The sequence below is a fragment of the Phyllostomus discolor genome, chromosome 12 (assembly GCF_004126475.2).
Source record: "Phyllostomus discolor isolate MPI-MPIP mPhyDis1 chromosome 12, mPhyDis1.pri.v3, whole genome shotgun sequence".
Classification (NCBI taxonomy): Eukaryota; Metazoa; Chordata; class Mammalia; order Chiroptera; family Phyllostomidae; genus Phyllostomus; species Phyllostomus discolor.
Genome location: NC_040914.2, coordinates 50,956,127 through 50,972,739, shown reverse-complemented (window position 1 = coordinate 50,972,739; position 16,613 = coordinate 50,956,127). Strand labels below are relative to the sequence as shown.

General features: G+C 32.4%; 1 protein-coding gene across 10 annotated transcripts in view; it reads right to left on the bottom strand.

Annotated features, from left to right (window-relative positions):
* Window positions 1-16,613, bottom strand: part of CHD9 (chromodomain helicase DNA binding protein 9) — a 113,266-nt gene that overhangs the window by 57,077 nt on the left and 39,576 nt on the right. For 9 of the 10 annotated variants that reach the window (XM_036011811.1, XM_036011813.1, XM_028501724.2 and 6 more), the window contains 7 exons: window positions 9,263-9,374; window positions 5,476-5,622; window positions 4,566-4,634; window positions 4,427-4,482; window positions 3,584-3,701; window positions 1,041-1,127; window positions 697-834 (listed from right to left, as the gene is read on the bottom strand). In XM_036011811.1, the coding sequence (XP_035867704.1) occupies window positions 697-834; window positions 1,041-1,127; window positions 3,584-3,701; window positions 4,427-4,482; window positions 4,566-4,634; window positions 5,476-5,622; window positions 9,263-9,374 (727 nt within the window). Of the gene's footprint in view, window positions 1-696; window positions 835-1,040; window positions 1,128-3,583; window positions 3,702-4,426; window positions 4,483-4,565; window positions 4,635-5,475; window positions 5,623-8,508; window positions 8,567-9,262; window positions 9,375-16,613 lie in introns of all 10 variants that reach the window. The other variant, XM_036011816.1, reaches the window with a different exon arrangement.

The following is a 16,613-nucleotide window of genomic DNA, read 5'->3' as shown; positions in this document are numbered from 1 at the left end:
GAAGTAGGTGAACTATTTAGTTATTTAGCTATGGAGAAATAGTAGAGAATTAATAACTTTTCTTAGAGCTGAAACATATAATTGTAATATTTCTATAAGTGACCTGAAAGAGTAGTGGGAAGTTTTTAAATTCTTAGATGGCCCTGGCTGGTGTCGCTCAGTGGATTGAGTGCCAGCCTGTGAACCAAAGGGTCACAGATTCGATTCCTAGTCAGGGCACACACCTGGGTTGTGGGCCAGGTTCCCAGTAGGGGGCGTGTAAGAGGCAACCACACACTGATATTTCTCTTTCTCTCTCCCTTCTCTTCTTTCTAAAAACAAATAAATAAATCCTTAAAAAAATAAAATTCATAGATGAGGTAAAAACATTCAAAATTTTTCTAGGGAGAAACGTGGAAGGACAAACTCATCAACACTTTAGATACATATATGCTCTGACAAAACAATTACAATTCTGGTTTGTCTTATGTGAACTGTACAAGGGCTCACTGTTCAATGTAGCATTGTTTATAAGAGCAAAAACTATAATATCCACTAGTGGAGGAATAACTAAATTAATATATATTGTACTAAGCATTTTTAAAACACTATATTAATCATATACCAAAAACTAAGTTAAAAATTCAAAAACTACATTAAATGCTCCAAATAAATAAGTGTGAAAATTTTATGAAGTCCAGTAACACATGTTCATACCAAGTGTCTTGTGTCAGGTCTTGAAGCCTGCAGTTGTTCAAACTCTTCTATTTTTGCAAGATCTACGTCTTCTTTGAGTTCCCAGGTACTGTCTTCATATGGTAATGAGCACCACTTTACTAAGTAGTAAATAACAGGCTGTAAGAAGAATTTTTTTCATTTTACCATTTTGAAAAAGAAGAGCTAGAAATAGTTTAAATATATTTATTAACCTACATTAATAAAAACTGATGAAACACTTTTTGTGTTTTCAGATGGTTAAACTTTAAAAAGTTGTAAGTTTTAACATTAGAAAGTTTTAGGTTTTTCTTACTCAGGCAAAAAAATTTTTACCAAGTATTTACCTCACCAGTATCTTTATCTTCACAAAAAGAAACTTCTAACACTCTGTCTACTTCAACGTAGTCTGGGTTAAATGGTTCTTCTTCCATCTAAAATAAAAAAAATAACAATATGTAACAAAAAAGTGGAAAGATAAAAGTGAAATAAAGACAAATGTGCTAGTTATTCACTATATAACAAAAACATAAGTTTGATTTCAATTACATTTCCAATTATTAGAATACTTCCATTTTAAGTTCCAAAAGATACATAGGATATTTGTCTGTATTATAAAAAAACCATATTCTATATAATAAATCCAACCAAATAGCACTAAAAAAATAAGGTACTGCAGACAAGTTACTCCAAAAGACATTTTCTCTAAAATTTTCTTTTTAGAAAAATTATTTTATTTTTTAAAGATTTTATTTATTTTTAGAGAAGGGATGGGAGGAAGAAAAACAGGCAGAGAAACATGAATGAGTGTTTGCCTCTTGCACACCCCCTATTGGGGATCTGGCCTGCAACCCAGGCATGTGCCCTGACTGGGAATGGAACTGGTCACCCCTTGATTCACAGGCTCAATCCACTGAGCTACAAAAGCCAAGGCTAAAATTCTCCTAAAAGCAGCCTCTGTACCTTTCTTTTGCCACTTTCCTCAGGTCTAAGAGTTGAAGATCAATCATCCACCTGCAGGTTCATCTCTTGGTTGTATCAAACACCCTTTCCCGTGCTCAAACACTTACCTAATAATTCAAACTCTCCAATTCAGTAACCTAAACTCAACTGCACCCATTTATTTTTCAGTCTATACTTCTTCCTGTAATTTTTCACAGGATTAATGATAACACAGCACCCCATCAACACCTCCTCCCAGTTACACAAGCCAGAAATGGAGAAGTCATCTTAGATTTCTTCTCATTTTTTTCATCTCCTACATCTAATAAGTCATCAATTCGTACAGATTCTACTTAACTATAACTCACACTGGCTCCTCCTTTCTCATTCTCACCGCTTCATCACATCTTACATGGAGAGTATACTACTGAAATAGGTATCATGTACATTCTGATGTGATTCATGGAGAATATACCATTGTTTTTGTGATTGTCTCTTAAAAAAAAAATGCATGACTTGCCCTGGCCACTGTGGCTCAGTTGGTTGGAACATCGTCCCGTCACCAAAAGGTCACAGGTTCAATTCCTAGTTGGGGCACATTTGAGAGGCAACCGACTGATGTTTCTCTCTCACAATGATGTTTCCCTCTCTCTAAAATCAATAAGCATTTCCTCACGTGAGCATTAAAAACAAAAACACATGACCTAAACACTAAAAAAAAACATCACACAATTCCAAATTTATGGACATTCTACAAAATAAATCACCTATACTCTTCAAAATCGTCCAAGTGAGAAACAAAGTAAGATGATTAAAACAGACATGACAACTAAATGCAATGGGATGCTGGTTTGGATTTTGAATCAGAATAAGGAAACATGCTCTTGTTGTAAAAATACTTTTGGAACAAATAATGAAATATAAATGAGGTCTGTAGCTGAGACAGCAGTACTACATCAATGTTAATTATACTGTTATAAATACAAGAAAATGTTTTTAGAAAATAAATACTGAAGGGTTTGAACTCACTTTCAAATGGTTTAGAAAAAATGTATATCATGTGAAAAAGGCACATGGAGAATGAATGTGAATGATAAAGCAAAAAACGGTCAAGTGTTAACATTTAGGGAATCTAGTTTAAAAGTACATGGGAAATCATTGTATAATTTTGGCAACTTCATTGTTCAAAATAAAAAGTCTAAAAATTTTTCCAATTAAAAAGTTCAAAAAAGTTAAATTTGCCCTGGGTGGTGTAGTTCAGTGTATTGAGTGCTGTCCTGGGAACCAAAGGGTCACTGGTTCAGTTCCCAGTCAGGACACATGCCTGGGCTGCAGGCCAGGTCCCCAGTGGGGGGTATGTGAGAGGCAACCACACATTGATGTTTCTCTCCCTCCCTTCCCTCCATCTTCTTCTCTCTAAAAATAAATAAATAAAATCCTTTAAAAATTTTTAAATTTAATACCGCTCTAAAAAAAAGTCTATTAAAAGAAAAAAAATTATACCAGGAAAGGACATCAGACTATTGAGTAAAGCCTTGAAAGGTAAATGAATTTTCCAGTGATGTTCTGTTCATATATTGAAAGCTGGTATGGAAAATAAGCAATATATTTCATGTACTGAAAAATTTTATTTTCCATTTATTTTGTAAATTACCATTTCTATTACTAGACTAACTTCACTGAAAAATTCTGACGTATCAACACACTCACATTCAACTCTCCTGAAATACATGCTAATATAAATATTATGAATTATCTGTGTTCCTGTTTCAACTAGTTTTCAAGCTAAATTTGGGAAAAGGAAAATACTATATGTAGATAGTATATGAGTCAGTATCAAAGTTTAAAGCTTAAGAAACAATATGAATAACACTTAAAGTTTCGATAAATAATACTACATGTGTTCAGAATTCAACACTTAATAGTCTCATTTATTTATTTTTCTTACGTCTGCAAAAAAGTGTGATCTTTGTGCTTGTCTCAGTTTGAATCGTTTGATTTTCTGCTGGATCCTTTTATCTTTCAAAAGCTGCTGCTCTGTGGCCCATTCACAGTGAAGATAGGAGCTATAATTTTCATAAAGGCAACATATTAGAATAATACAGAAAACCATGGTTTTTCTTAGATTTATTTTTAATCACAGTATGGAATGGAAAATAGTATCTTCCACTTTACAAATACATAGTTCATCATTTCATTCAATGTCAACAGACATGGTGACTATATCCTAAAAAGACATAGTCTTAGACTGCAGTCTAATGTTTGCAATTTGCTATTAATGGTACACTGAATCATACAGGTAACAAGATGTGATTCACAGTATACTTCTTCATTGTTAACAGCTTTGGCATGATCAGAAAGCTAACTTGTTTCGAAACCAGTATAATTTTATTTAAATAATTTTCACTGAAATTATGGAATTGTGAAAAGTTCAAAAATACAATATAATAAAACTTAACAAATAATGTTCTATAATTTGTAAAAGCACATTTCATAGATTCCTGCATTTTGACGTTAATTGTGTTCTGAAAAATAATTCAACTTTAACATAAAAGATTTTTAGTCTTGCGGGATTGGGAGTAAAAGGGAGAAAACTGTACTTGAACAATGATTAAAATAAATTAAAACAAAAAAAAGACTTTTAGTCTTCTCATTGTTAATGTTTAACTTCATGAAATAAATAAAACTTTTATAATGCAGATAAAAATCAATTTAACATAATATAAATATTAAACATTAATTTATACTTAAATCAGTGTCTTTCTATTATTTTTCTAACTGAAATACTTACTAATTCTTGTATTTTACAAAAAATTCTTCTGTATCAATCATCACTCCAGGTGATATCTAAGAAAATAAAATCAATAATTATAACTTTTATTATCAGACCATTGAATATAAAGTATAAAGTGTAATGTCCCATCACTTACTTCCTTTTTCACAATTCTAAAAGATAATATTTTGTCCACAATTGCAGCATCTTCTTCACTTGGATTCTCCTGTAGGAAAGGAGGGGAAAATAATGGCACATTCTTAAAATTCCTTTAGGTTCACCTCATCTGTTTATGAAAACATGAAACTTCAACATTTACATCACACATACCCCAGGCAGCAAATGTTAGAAATACACAAACAGAAACATAAATTGTTGTTACTGTCCTCAACTTTATCTGCATAGTGAAGACATTATGCTTTTTAACGTAATAAGCATTATTCTAAGCACTTTGTGTATATACTATTTAATCCTTGCAACTACATCACAGGGTAGGTACTATTATCACCACTGTTTTATAGATTTGAAAGGAAGCTCAGGCATAGAGAAGGTAAGTAAGTACTTGCCCAAGGTGCCACATTACGCAGCAGGCTGTGGTTTTTCACAATCCAAATAGCAGACATTTAAAAAATTATACAAAAAGGACAATGCACATGCAGTAACAGAGGTATCAAAACAGGGCATTCAGTTACTACGTTCATAAAACCAGTGGATAGATTACGTGTAAAGAAGTGGAAGAAGATAAGGCTAGAAAACCCATACAAAACATTTCATATGCTGTATTAAGAAGGCAGTTATTTTTGTAAGACTCAGGCAACTATTAGAATTTTCAATAGAAATGTACTATAATCAGGCTTCTAACTTAGGAATAGTCTGCATATATTTGGGAGGTGCATTACATTAATCCCTAGCTTTCTGATTTGAATGATTAATGGTTCCATTAACTATAATAAAAAATCCAGGAGGAAAAGTCAGAGCAGGTTTTAGGAGGAAAAATAATGCAAGTATTTTAAAGAATTTATGTTGGTTTAAAATGTTTTACCATCATAATCCCAAAGGTGTCTTACCACAAATAATTGTAAAGGCTGTTCACCAGGTAAAGGAGCTGAATTCTTTTTTATTTTCATAGAGCCCTTAACCTCTTCTTCAGACTGTTTTCCCTCTCCGTCTTCTGCATATTTTTTCCTTTTAATTTGTCGATTTGATCTTCTTTTCTGTAATGAACCATGAGGATCATATTGATATGGCATTTTAAAGGCAAGATTTTAAAATAATCACTCCAGTATGTCAGTTTTGTACATTAAATTTTCAAAATTGTATGCTACTTCATTTTTCCTCATTCTTTCATTTATTAAAGGATGATTATCATTTGCCCTTTGCCACCGGCTTATAATCTTTAGATTTATTTCCTAAAGTTTCAAATAAGGATTAGTAATATCTTCATTGCTTTTCTTTAGAAATTGTTAAGAATGAAAACATTTTATTTTATTTAAATGTCATGGCTTAGGCAAAATATATTTTATTAGTAATTAGTAACTACTTTATTACTTTTCTTTAGAAACTATTATTAAGAAGAGTAAAAAGGTATCAATTTTATTTAACTATTTCATACCTCAGGAAACACATATGTTAAACTATTAATACTTTCACAGTTTTTGCCCAAAATCTTAAAAAGTCCATCAGATGAATACTGGTTTTAACCAGTAATTAGGGGCATAAAACTAGAAGAAATTAAATATTTGCCATAAAACTAATGAAGTTATATTTAAAAAAGAATAAAACAAAATAATATAACATGTTTTTAAAAACACACGAAATAATTAAGTAGTAAATCTATGAAATAATTAAATGTGAATGAAGGAGGAACCAGTGTTTTACTAACTTTACTACCTTTCCTTAACAATAAAGAACATCACTATCAAAAACAGAAATAAAACTTTAAATAAGTATTACATGTAGTAACACAATTCTTAAATGATCTAAGTAATTTTAAATTAGGTATCAAATACGCATGGCTTTACTTACCTCCCTAAATACCTAATAATTGATGTTCCCACTATAAAAAGACTCTCACATTGACATGGAAACCCCAAGGACTTAGGTTTGTGATTATTTTCCTCCCTGAAGTCTCGTGGGTAGAGGCATCTCAGCCAACTTCTCTACTTCCCAATATTTGGTAAATCTATCCCTCTTCTTCCTTTTTCTATTCCATTTTCTCTTGTATATTTAGTAACTTCCATGATACCCTCCGAAAATATAGCCAGCAAATATACCACGTGTTCTCCCTTTGATTCCTGACAATGTCTTCACTTTGGTAGGTCATCCATACTCCCCCAGCCATGACAAAGATGGCTGAATCATGAGCAGTATGGGGACAAACTAATTCGTATCCAGGGGCCTTTAGCATGCCTCTGCCTCTTTCTCTTCAGACAAGCGCTATACTTAGAGAAAGAGCAACCAATGCAGCGAGTGAGCTCAGCCAAATGCAATACACAATTCTGTGCCTCTATCACCACCTTCTGGCCAACAAGACATTTACTTACATTCCAAAACTCAAAGTACCACTTTGTTAATATCAGAGACAAGAAGGGAACATAAAATAATTATAATAAAAGGATTTCTAGAAACCCAATTTTCCCACAACCTGCTGTGAAAGATCTATTTATTATTTCCTGGGGGGGGGTGGTGGTGGTGGTGGTGGTGCAGAATTCTAAGGATCTCTAATTTAATAGTAGGCTAAAGGAATGTTTAGACTTGTATTATGGGCATAATAGTTCTTAATGTTCAAGAATGGTTTTAATTAATAACCAAAGTGACATTTATTATTCTAACAACATGTATTACCAATGTTATGTCTCACTAGGCACAAGTCTTCTAAATAGTGAGGTTTGAGTATAATTCAGTATACTTTTAGAAGGTGCTGTCAGGAATTTTCAGCATTCGTTTCATTTCTAGTCACTTATGATGCATTTATTAGTACTCTGAAGTTCCTCACTTTGTTTTTAGCAAACAGTAAATAAGTGACCGGAAAGAATCCATTGAACTAACAGAAGTACACATTCAGGTAACCCCTTTCAACACAGAATGAGGGCCACTTTATTATAAACTGCTCTCCAATCCTATGAAGACTTCATTAGTCTAAAAGAATAGACTATTCTATTCTAAGAATATCTGAGTTACAAGGTTATAGCTGATTTTTCATAAGTTATATTATACTAGATTATATAGTGACATTATCAGGTAAATCCAAACAAGGTGTGACTCTCATCAATTATCTTTCTTTGTGTAGTCCTACTTCTTTAAAAATATGAAAACTAATTTGATGTCCACATTTTTGGCTGGTGTGATTTTTCTAACTTTCTTCCTCCATAACTTTTTCAAACCACAATTTAAAATAATGACAAATTCTTTCTTCAAATTTCTTTTCTCTAACCTTTTTCTTCTTATGTCTTAATGGTTACAACAGATCAGTCTATAGTTCTTTACATTAAGAGTTTGGGAACATTATGCTTTTAAATGACTTCATTATGATATAATATTACTTGTTACCTATAACCCTAATATACTCTGCTCAGGGCTTTAAAATAAGTCTAGATATAGTCAGACTACTGAAGTACTATCTATTGAGATTAAAGGTACAAAAATTAAATATCATGTTTATATTTTTAGATTTCCACCTGACTCCAAACCTGAAACTTGAATTACTTTTCAGGCCTTCAAATCCACTGGTTGAAAGTTATATGGATCTCTCCATCATTTATATAATGATACATTTAAATATAGCAAAAATATAGATTTATAAGTGTTTATTACAAAACAGTTCCTTCCTTTCCCATTTAATTTTTCTGTGTTAAAGCAACACATATCAAAGGAAACTCACACTCGAGTGAAAGGTATGGAAGAAATGTGTGCGTTAACCTATTCTACCATTTCATTGCTTGGTAATTACATAATGGAAAAATGGCCAGCATTATTCTAGTGAAAATTAAACTAAACTTTCTCATGTTGAATAAGTTAACTATGTTTACCTAAGTTAAGGATAACATATGAAGAAAAAGCCAGGCCATGTAAATATTAGGAGCTTCGGTCACTGCCCTTACCTCAACTCTTGCAGCAGCCCAGGAGCCTTGAGCCACTACTCTCCCATTGGATAAGAAGCTGCATAAGGAAGAAGAAAGGCCATTCAGGGGCTTTCTGGCCCCATAATTCAACAACTGCCACCACCCCTACGGCCTATAGTAATACTTTAATTATTAAGAGAGCAGAGGGTGGCCTGAATTATTATGACCTTCACTATCTACATATTTTTATAACTTTACAAGGTTATTTTGAATATCCACCTATTCAAAAAAAATAAAAAGGCAAAAAGCACAGTATTTTTGTCTACATTAGGGGATTTTTAATATAAATGTTTATTTTTCTCTTTGACAGAAGCAGACCAAAGGAATTATGATTGATTCAATTCATTTGCTTTATCATTGTAGGTGATTTTTAAAATTAATATCTCCATCAGTAAGTTCTTTCAAAATCACTCTGTAAGTACAGGTTATCACTAGATACTTCTCCATGCTCAAAGCCAGTGCGGACTTTGGATTACTACTCAAACTCTCTGGGCTTCAGTTTCATTACCTGAAAAATGAGGGGTATGAGAGGATATGTAAGTTCACCCCGGATCTAACATTCTATGGGAATACTGCTAGGAGCATATTGTAGTAATGCTATCACAGAAGTTCTGCTATACAATAAAATGCATTTTTTACTACTAAGCTATAGTATAAATACCTATAAAGCAATTATTACGCTATCTAAATAATTCTACCAGTGCTTCGTCTCAGAAAAAAAATTAATACTCACTTGAGAGTCTTCCTCTTTGCATGTACGCTGTGGCATCTGCTCTGCATCCGATATTTCGTCTGAAGACTCGTTCTTTCTTTTTTGTTTCTTACCCAATGTAATAATGAGTTTGCTGTTTCGAAAAGAAAAGAGTACACAGTAAGATCTTTCCACATTTTTTCATTTTTAGTCAAATTAAGATCACCATAATAAGCATTATGTCATTTTATCTCACTTAAATGTTCAACCAAAGGTGATAATTATCATGAAAACCATAATGACATTTTCAAGACAAAAACTGTGCTCTACTGGAGCAAACACTAATTAATGTTGAACTGATGTGCTTCTAAGCATAAGAAAGATGGTCAAGTTCTATCACTCCTTTCTTAGGCTCAAGATTATTTTTCAAGGGAGGAAATGTCAGTTCATATAAATTAATAATGAAAATAATTCATTTATTTTTTTATCTTGTAGATTTCAAATGAGGGTTTATCCCTTCCACCTCTTGCTAAATTCAAATTACACTTAAATGTCCTCGAATCCCACCTCTTCCCCATAGTAATTTTTCCCTTACATAAAACACTTTAAAAACTAGCTGTTCTTTAAATTTCACTTACATTAAGGCTTATCCTAGATGTACTATAAATTCCTAAGGAGTAAGTTCTTTTATTTTTTCTATATTAACAATTTGCTTGTTTGTCTTTCTAATATACGTGTACATGTATATATACGTACATTGATATTTACACATAATACATACACATGACATACAAATGTCTAAAAGAACAAGAGTTTTTCTCATTTTTTGGTCCTGATCAGAGGTAGAAGTTCAGAGCTCCCACATTTCCTAATGTGGTTCAACAGATGAGAGGACATGATCTTAAAGTACCATGCTATTCACAAACCATGCTAATAGCTAATCAGGGAAATTCTCTTTTAGATTATCTATATTCCAAACACTGAAAACTTAGAATTTTCAGCAATTATTTACTTATGTGGGAGAACCTGGAAGTTAAGACAGTGGCTTGAAATTACATGGTACAAAGACTTAAAACCTGATTCCACCGTTTACCTTCTGTGAGACACTGGGTAAATTACTTGATATCTTTCAGCCTTAGTTCCCTTGCCTGGAAAATAGGGTATTATAGCAGCTACCTGCACTGTGGAGAATTAAAGGCGATAATGCATAGCACATCTTAGGAAAGTCATGGCATATAGGAACTTCTCAACTAATGATCACTATATGTCTAATTATTATATTCCAGGCACTTTCCTCGGTTCTAGAATTTGAAGAGAAAGTGGACATGGTTCCTAACCTTATTGTTAGAATACAATCACAGTTAAAATGCTAAAATGGAGCTCAGCACTGAATGTAATGTAAACATAAAGGAAGAAGTGCTCATGTTTACTGAGGAGTAAAGGAGGCTTTAGAGAAAAGGAGAAGTCTGCCGTCTGAGATCTGAATGATAAAAAGGAGTCCAAAGGAGTTCAACAGGCAGTAAGAAAAGGGACAGGGTACATCCCAGGTACGGGTACCAGAGAAGACTGGGAATATGCAGGAGACAGCATGCCAGGAACACAGAGAGAGTACTGCATGAGGAAGAAAACAGAGATGATCATCAGCACAGGGTGAAGATCACGGAAGGCCTTGAATGACACGCAAGGAGTTAACGTTTTGCTTGAAGGCTAGCTTTTAAGCTCCACAGAGCAAGAATTTAAGAAGAATCTGTTATATGACCACAATAATAAATGGCACTGAGATAACATGGAAAGAGTTTAAAAAAAAATAAGGCAAGTGAAAAATATGAGATTTTAAAAGAGGAAGTTCTGGGGGTGAAACTATAGTTAACGATACTATACTATATATTTGTAAGTTGCTAAGGCAGTAAATCTTAAAAATCCTCATGACAAGAACAAATTTTTAACTACATGACATGATAAATGTTTACTAAACTTATGATGGTAATAATTTCACAATACATACATATATCAAATGTTGTACACCTTAAACTAACACAATGTTATATGTCAATTATTTCTCAATAGAACTGGGGGAGGGGAAAGAATCTTTTAAGCAAGAGAGCAATGCGCCTAGAAGGAAGTGAAACGCAAGGCAGGAAAACCAGGGACCAAACAAAGGACAATTAAAGTGAGTGACAAAGAGTGCATGCTGGGCCCATGGTGAAGTACTAAAAAAAAGACACAATTTTTTATTTTGGAAGCAGAACAAGTAGGACTTGGTTACTGACTAGATGATTACACGTGAGCAAAGAAAAAATGATTTATTCACAGGTTATTGTTGTGTTGGTATAATTACCACCTTCAACAGATTAATTCTTATTTGGTGCCTCACCTGCACCCTTCTGAGTATGTGAGCAAAGTAAATAAAGGGTAAAAATATAGCTCATGTTGGAAGCAGGAAATAAAAGTACAAAAAGATATAATGAAATGATATCAAGAAATCAACCACAGTTACGGCTCCATTCCCTCTGACATCTTTCATTGGCCATTTCTTCCCTCTTCTGGTCCTGTCCATACCCTGGTTTCCTTCTTAAAATGAAAATCTCCCTTGAGGCCATATCTATTATTAGATACCACATGATCTTGTTCTCCCTTCCTCTCATCCATAGTTGTCAAAAAAGTTTACTAACTGTTTTAGTTTCATTTCTCAACTCACTATAATCTGGACTTTACATACAATCATCTCACATGATGTTCTTACAATCTGAAAGGCAAATAATATTTTATGTGAGAGGAAATTAAAGCTTAGAGAGTTAAATAACTTGGTCAAAGTCACATTGATATTAAGAATAGAGACAGAAATCAATACCTCTCTCCAAAACCTAAAACTCTTTAGGTCTAAGGACACAAATGACTTTTGTAATGCTAAACCCAAAGGAAATTTAAATTTTTATTTAGTAACATAAAATAACTAATCCCCTTTTCCTTCTCTGAACTCTTAGCTCCATGACACTATATTTATTTTTCTGGTTCTTGCTAAAACTTCTTTAGCTCCTTTCTCCACCTTCTCTTAGTATGTTGGTTTTCAGCAGGATTCAATCAGTGACAACATTTAAACTTTGGTATTTCTCAAAGATCTGTCTCCAGCCTTCTTCCCTCTCTATATATGGTCCCTAGGAGATTTAATCCAATCTATTCTATTTTTTTTTTCCTTTCTGTGTGGGATTGGTTGATCTTCCTGGAGCCTGCTGGAACCAAGCTGGCTCCAGACTACTCCAAGGCCACATTCCTGTTTCCAATTTTCAGGTCACCTAGCAGGTAAGACCCAATCAGACTTCTAAAAAATTCCCTAACAGATTCTGATACACCATCAGATTTTAGAACAATTTTCTCAGGACAGTTAGTGTAGAATATTCTAAAGAACAAACATTCAGGATAATAAAACTATTACTTATAGAACACTTAAAATATCAAAGTGCTTTTGCCTACATTATCTCAGTTGATCCTAAGAAAAACTCTGAAACAGGCAAGGCAGGTATTAGTGCCACTAAACTAGTAGAACACTTCCTCTCTAAAAGACAAAATAAACTATCAAAGTCACCAGTTTAGTAAAAGACAATATGGTCTCTTTATTCCTAGTCTACTATTTCTAACATATCTTACTGACTTTATTTTTGTCTATTGTATTTACTTATTTTTAAATAAATTAAATTTATTTCGGTGAAATTAGTTAATAAGATGATACAAGTTCCAAGTGTACTTTTCTATGACAGATAATCTGTATACTGCATTTAAAATCCTACTAATTTTAAAATGACACTATAGTTAAACCAGGCAATAGACACTGATATCAATAAATATGGTTGAATGAATAAAGAAAAATATGAAACTATATTATCTTTTAGTAAATTAAGGTGAAAGTTTACCTGACTTTTGAACAACCAGAAATCTCTATTGCCTGTACAACAACAGATGATAGCCATAAATGTTAACTGAAGGAAATCAGATGATCCAAAAGTAAAGAAACCAACAAACATGTGGGTAAAAATACCAAATTACCAAAATACACTCCATTCTTCCATCATGGATCATGAAGTTTACTACATTAATTCTAATACACTTTCATTATAAATGAAACTAAAATTTCATAGATTTATTCTTGAAATAAACCACTGGTTTGCTATTCCTAGAAATATCACCAAAGTAAAGCAAAAATGCAATACAGACTATATTAATAATAAAGGCTTCATGCAAGTTTTGGTTTGTTGAAACATTGAAGGGATATGTTGGCAAACTTCAACAAAACAAGTTCAAGCTACTAAAAATAACTAAATTTCAAAACATGCCTTGTTTCATACAGCAAAGAACAATTTCAAACTAACTATAAATTTGAAATGTGAATTCATTTGATAAGTCTAAGGCACCAGACAACCTCTATGTTTATACTTGATATTGGTATTTGATTTTCAAATGTAATTTATGCACTCATCTAACTCCTGCCCGCGATATTAGTAAAGTCTGTATAACAAGCTGCACTTTACACTGTCATTCTGTAATTGCCCCCTGTTGATTGTCTCACTGCAATAATTGGACAAACAATGAATCTTATCCAATGAGTCCATTTGTTGTAATTAATGCATCCAATTGATCATAAGTGAAGGAACAAGCAAAAATATATGCACATTATAATTTCTTTGTTTGCAAGCCAAGTGAAAAATACTGGGACTATTTTGGAAGTTACCAAATTAAAACTTTTTTTTAAAGAAACATTTAATTTGGTACGATTACTCTTGCTTCAGGTTCAACTCAGACTCCAGCTTCAACTCATCTGGAAAAAGCAACCAAGCTTTAAAAAAGCTCTGTATTGTAGTTAACCTTAAATTTGTGAAATTAACTTTATATTGTAAGTTTTTGGTAGCTTGGATAATAAATTACGTCCTGTTTAAGGGTAGACATCATTTTTTCCAAAAAGTTGAATTTACTTAGTTATTTCATATAAAGTTACTGAGGATTAATCACAGTCAATATATTTATCAGCAGTTTAATTATTTTTTAATTTTTATTTTTAAAGTTTATTTAATTTTATTTTTTCCATTACAGTTGACATTCAATATTAAGTTTAATTTTTATTCTTAAAAACATTTCTTCCTTAAAAAAAGAAAATGGTGTTTATGTTAAAAATTACTGACAAATAGGAACATTAAAATCAAGTCCTTCACACCTCATCCTTCTAAGATATACATTTTTCCACATATTAACACCTACAATATCAAAATTCATCTAATAATCAACAATATAACATGGTTTTAATTGCCAATATTTTTTCCTTATTGGTAACACATAAAATAATTGTCTTATAATCAATGGCATCTTAGATTCAAAAAAATAAAGCACATTGTTTGCTAATGATAAACCTTACAAATATAATTTATGTAAACATATGCATCTTGAAAACAGAACTATAAACATCTTAAATTTATATTAATAATGTATGTGTAAATACTTTCTGTAGATGAATGTTTCAGATTTTCCTTCTTTTTATATGTTTTTAAATATATCATCTTTATTATATTTTTTCCCATTGCCATTTAGTCACCTTATTCCCTCTCTCCGCTGTTTCAGATTTTCACTGAGTTTAAGTTTAAATGTTAGGAATGAAATTGATGAAACATTTTGTCTGCTGGGAATTTAAAAATTATAGAACTTATACAGACTACTAATGGCATATTATTAATAATTAAAAATACATAACAAATTCATACATACATTTTTCAAACTGCTTTTTTATCATATGCCAAGAAATGATTAAGTAATTACTACATGTACAGTGTATCCTAATAGATACTCAATTCCTGTTATCCTGAGTACTTGCAACCAGGATCCCATTTATCACTTTATTAACACGAACTAAAGTAATCATTTCCAATTTCTGAATTCATCTTATTTTTCCCTCAGATTTTATTTATTTACATTATTTTCCTGATATTTTATTTAGACTAAATGCCCCTCTATAGATATGCATGTGAACATACATGTTAGTTTCATTTAAGAAATACACAGATATATGTGCATATATGATGGTAGCTAATTAACAAGTGTTATTTTCCTTCTTCCCTCTTGGGGGCTCAAAAAGACTATGGCAAGAAAGGGGCTCTGGCTGGCATAGCTCAGTGGATTGAGCATGGGCTGCGAACCAAAGCATGGCAGGTTCGATTCCCAGTCAGGGCACATGCCTGGGTTTCAGGCCACGGCACATTGCAGGCACATTGATGTTTCTCTCTCTCTCCCTTTCTCCCTCCCTTCCTCTCTAAAAATAAATAAATAAAATCTTAAAAAAAAAGAAAAAAAGAAAGGGTACAATATAATTTTGAGATGATTCAATGTTTCATTGTTTTTCTTTATAATATGACATCCTTAATTTCTACTTGAGTTTGATAAGTATTTCCTCATTTAGATGTTTCTGCTTTAAAAGCTACTTCTAGCACCTAATAACTAGCATTCCTATAACAAATATAATAATTATCAATAAATTCACAAAAATGTTAATCATGAAGGATTGTTACTGATTACATTTATGGGGACTCAAGAACATTAAGAATCAAAAATATTCCACCTATGTCTGATAATCTATAACACAAAAAAGTAAATTCTAACTGACAACATGGAAACATAATTTAACTGTCAAAGTTACAAACCATATATTTAAAAATGTTTCATCATGTAATATTCTATTACATAATCTAAAACTGAAGAGAGCTTTAAGAAAATTCTACTAGAACTCTTGAAATAAATGTTATTTTAGAACTTTCTACTATCACTAAACCATAGTTATGTCCCTGTGGTTTCGTGAAGGCTTAGCTGGGCATTTGTTTTTGATTTAACAAATCAAATTCAACCATTTGTTATCTTTTAATACTTAAACTTCCACTCCTTTATTTATGCATTCATTCCATAAAATTCATTCCCTTCTGTTCATGGAGCATCTATTATGTACCTACTATTACTTAATAAATTCCTGCTATTCCACTTGAAAGGCAGCTTATAAGAACCTGACTGCCATATCATGAAAACATTAAAGTAGAAAAGAGTTGTTTCCTGTCCTACCTCTTTACTTTACACCTGCCACTTCTATTTCAACCCACAACCCTCTCTACATAACCATGGGCAATCCTTTCAAACTCCAGGTATATTTCAAACAAAATTTACCTGTTCTAAATGCTACTCCAACTAACTTGACAGACACAGGCAATCTCATATAAAAAAGAAGCCACTAATAAGTTAACCTATCGTCCTGACTGGTGTGGCTCAGGTGGCTGGGTATCATCCTGCAAGGCGAAAGGTCGCCAGCTGGACTCCCAGTCAGGACACGTGCCTGTGTTGCGGGTTGCATCCCAGTCAAGGCACATCTGAG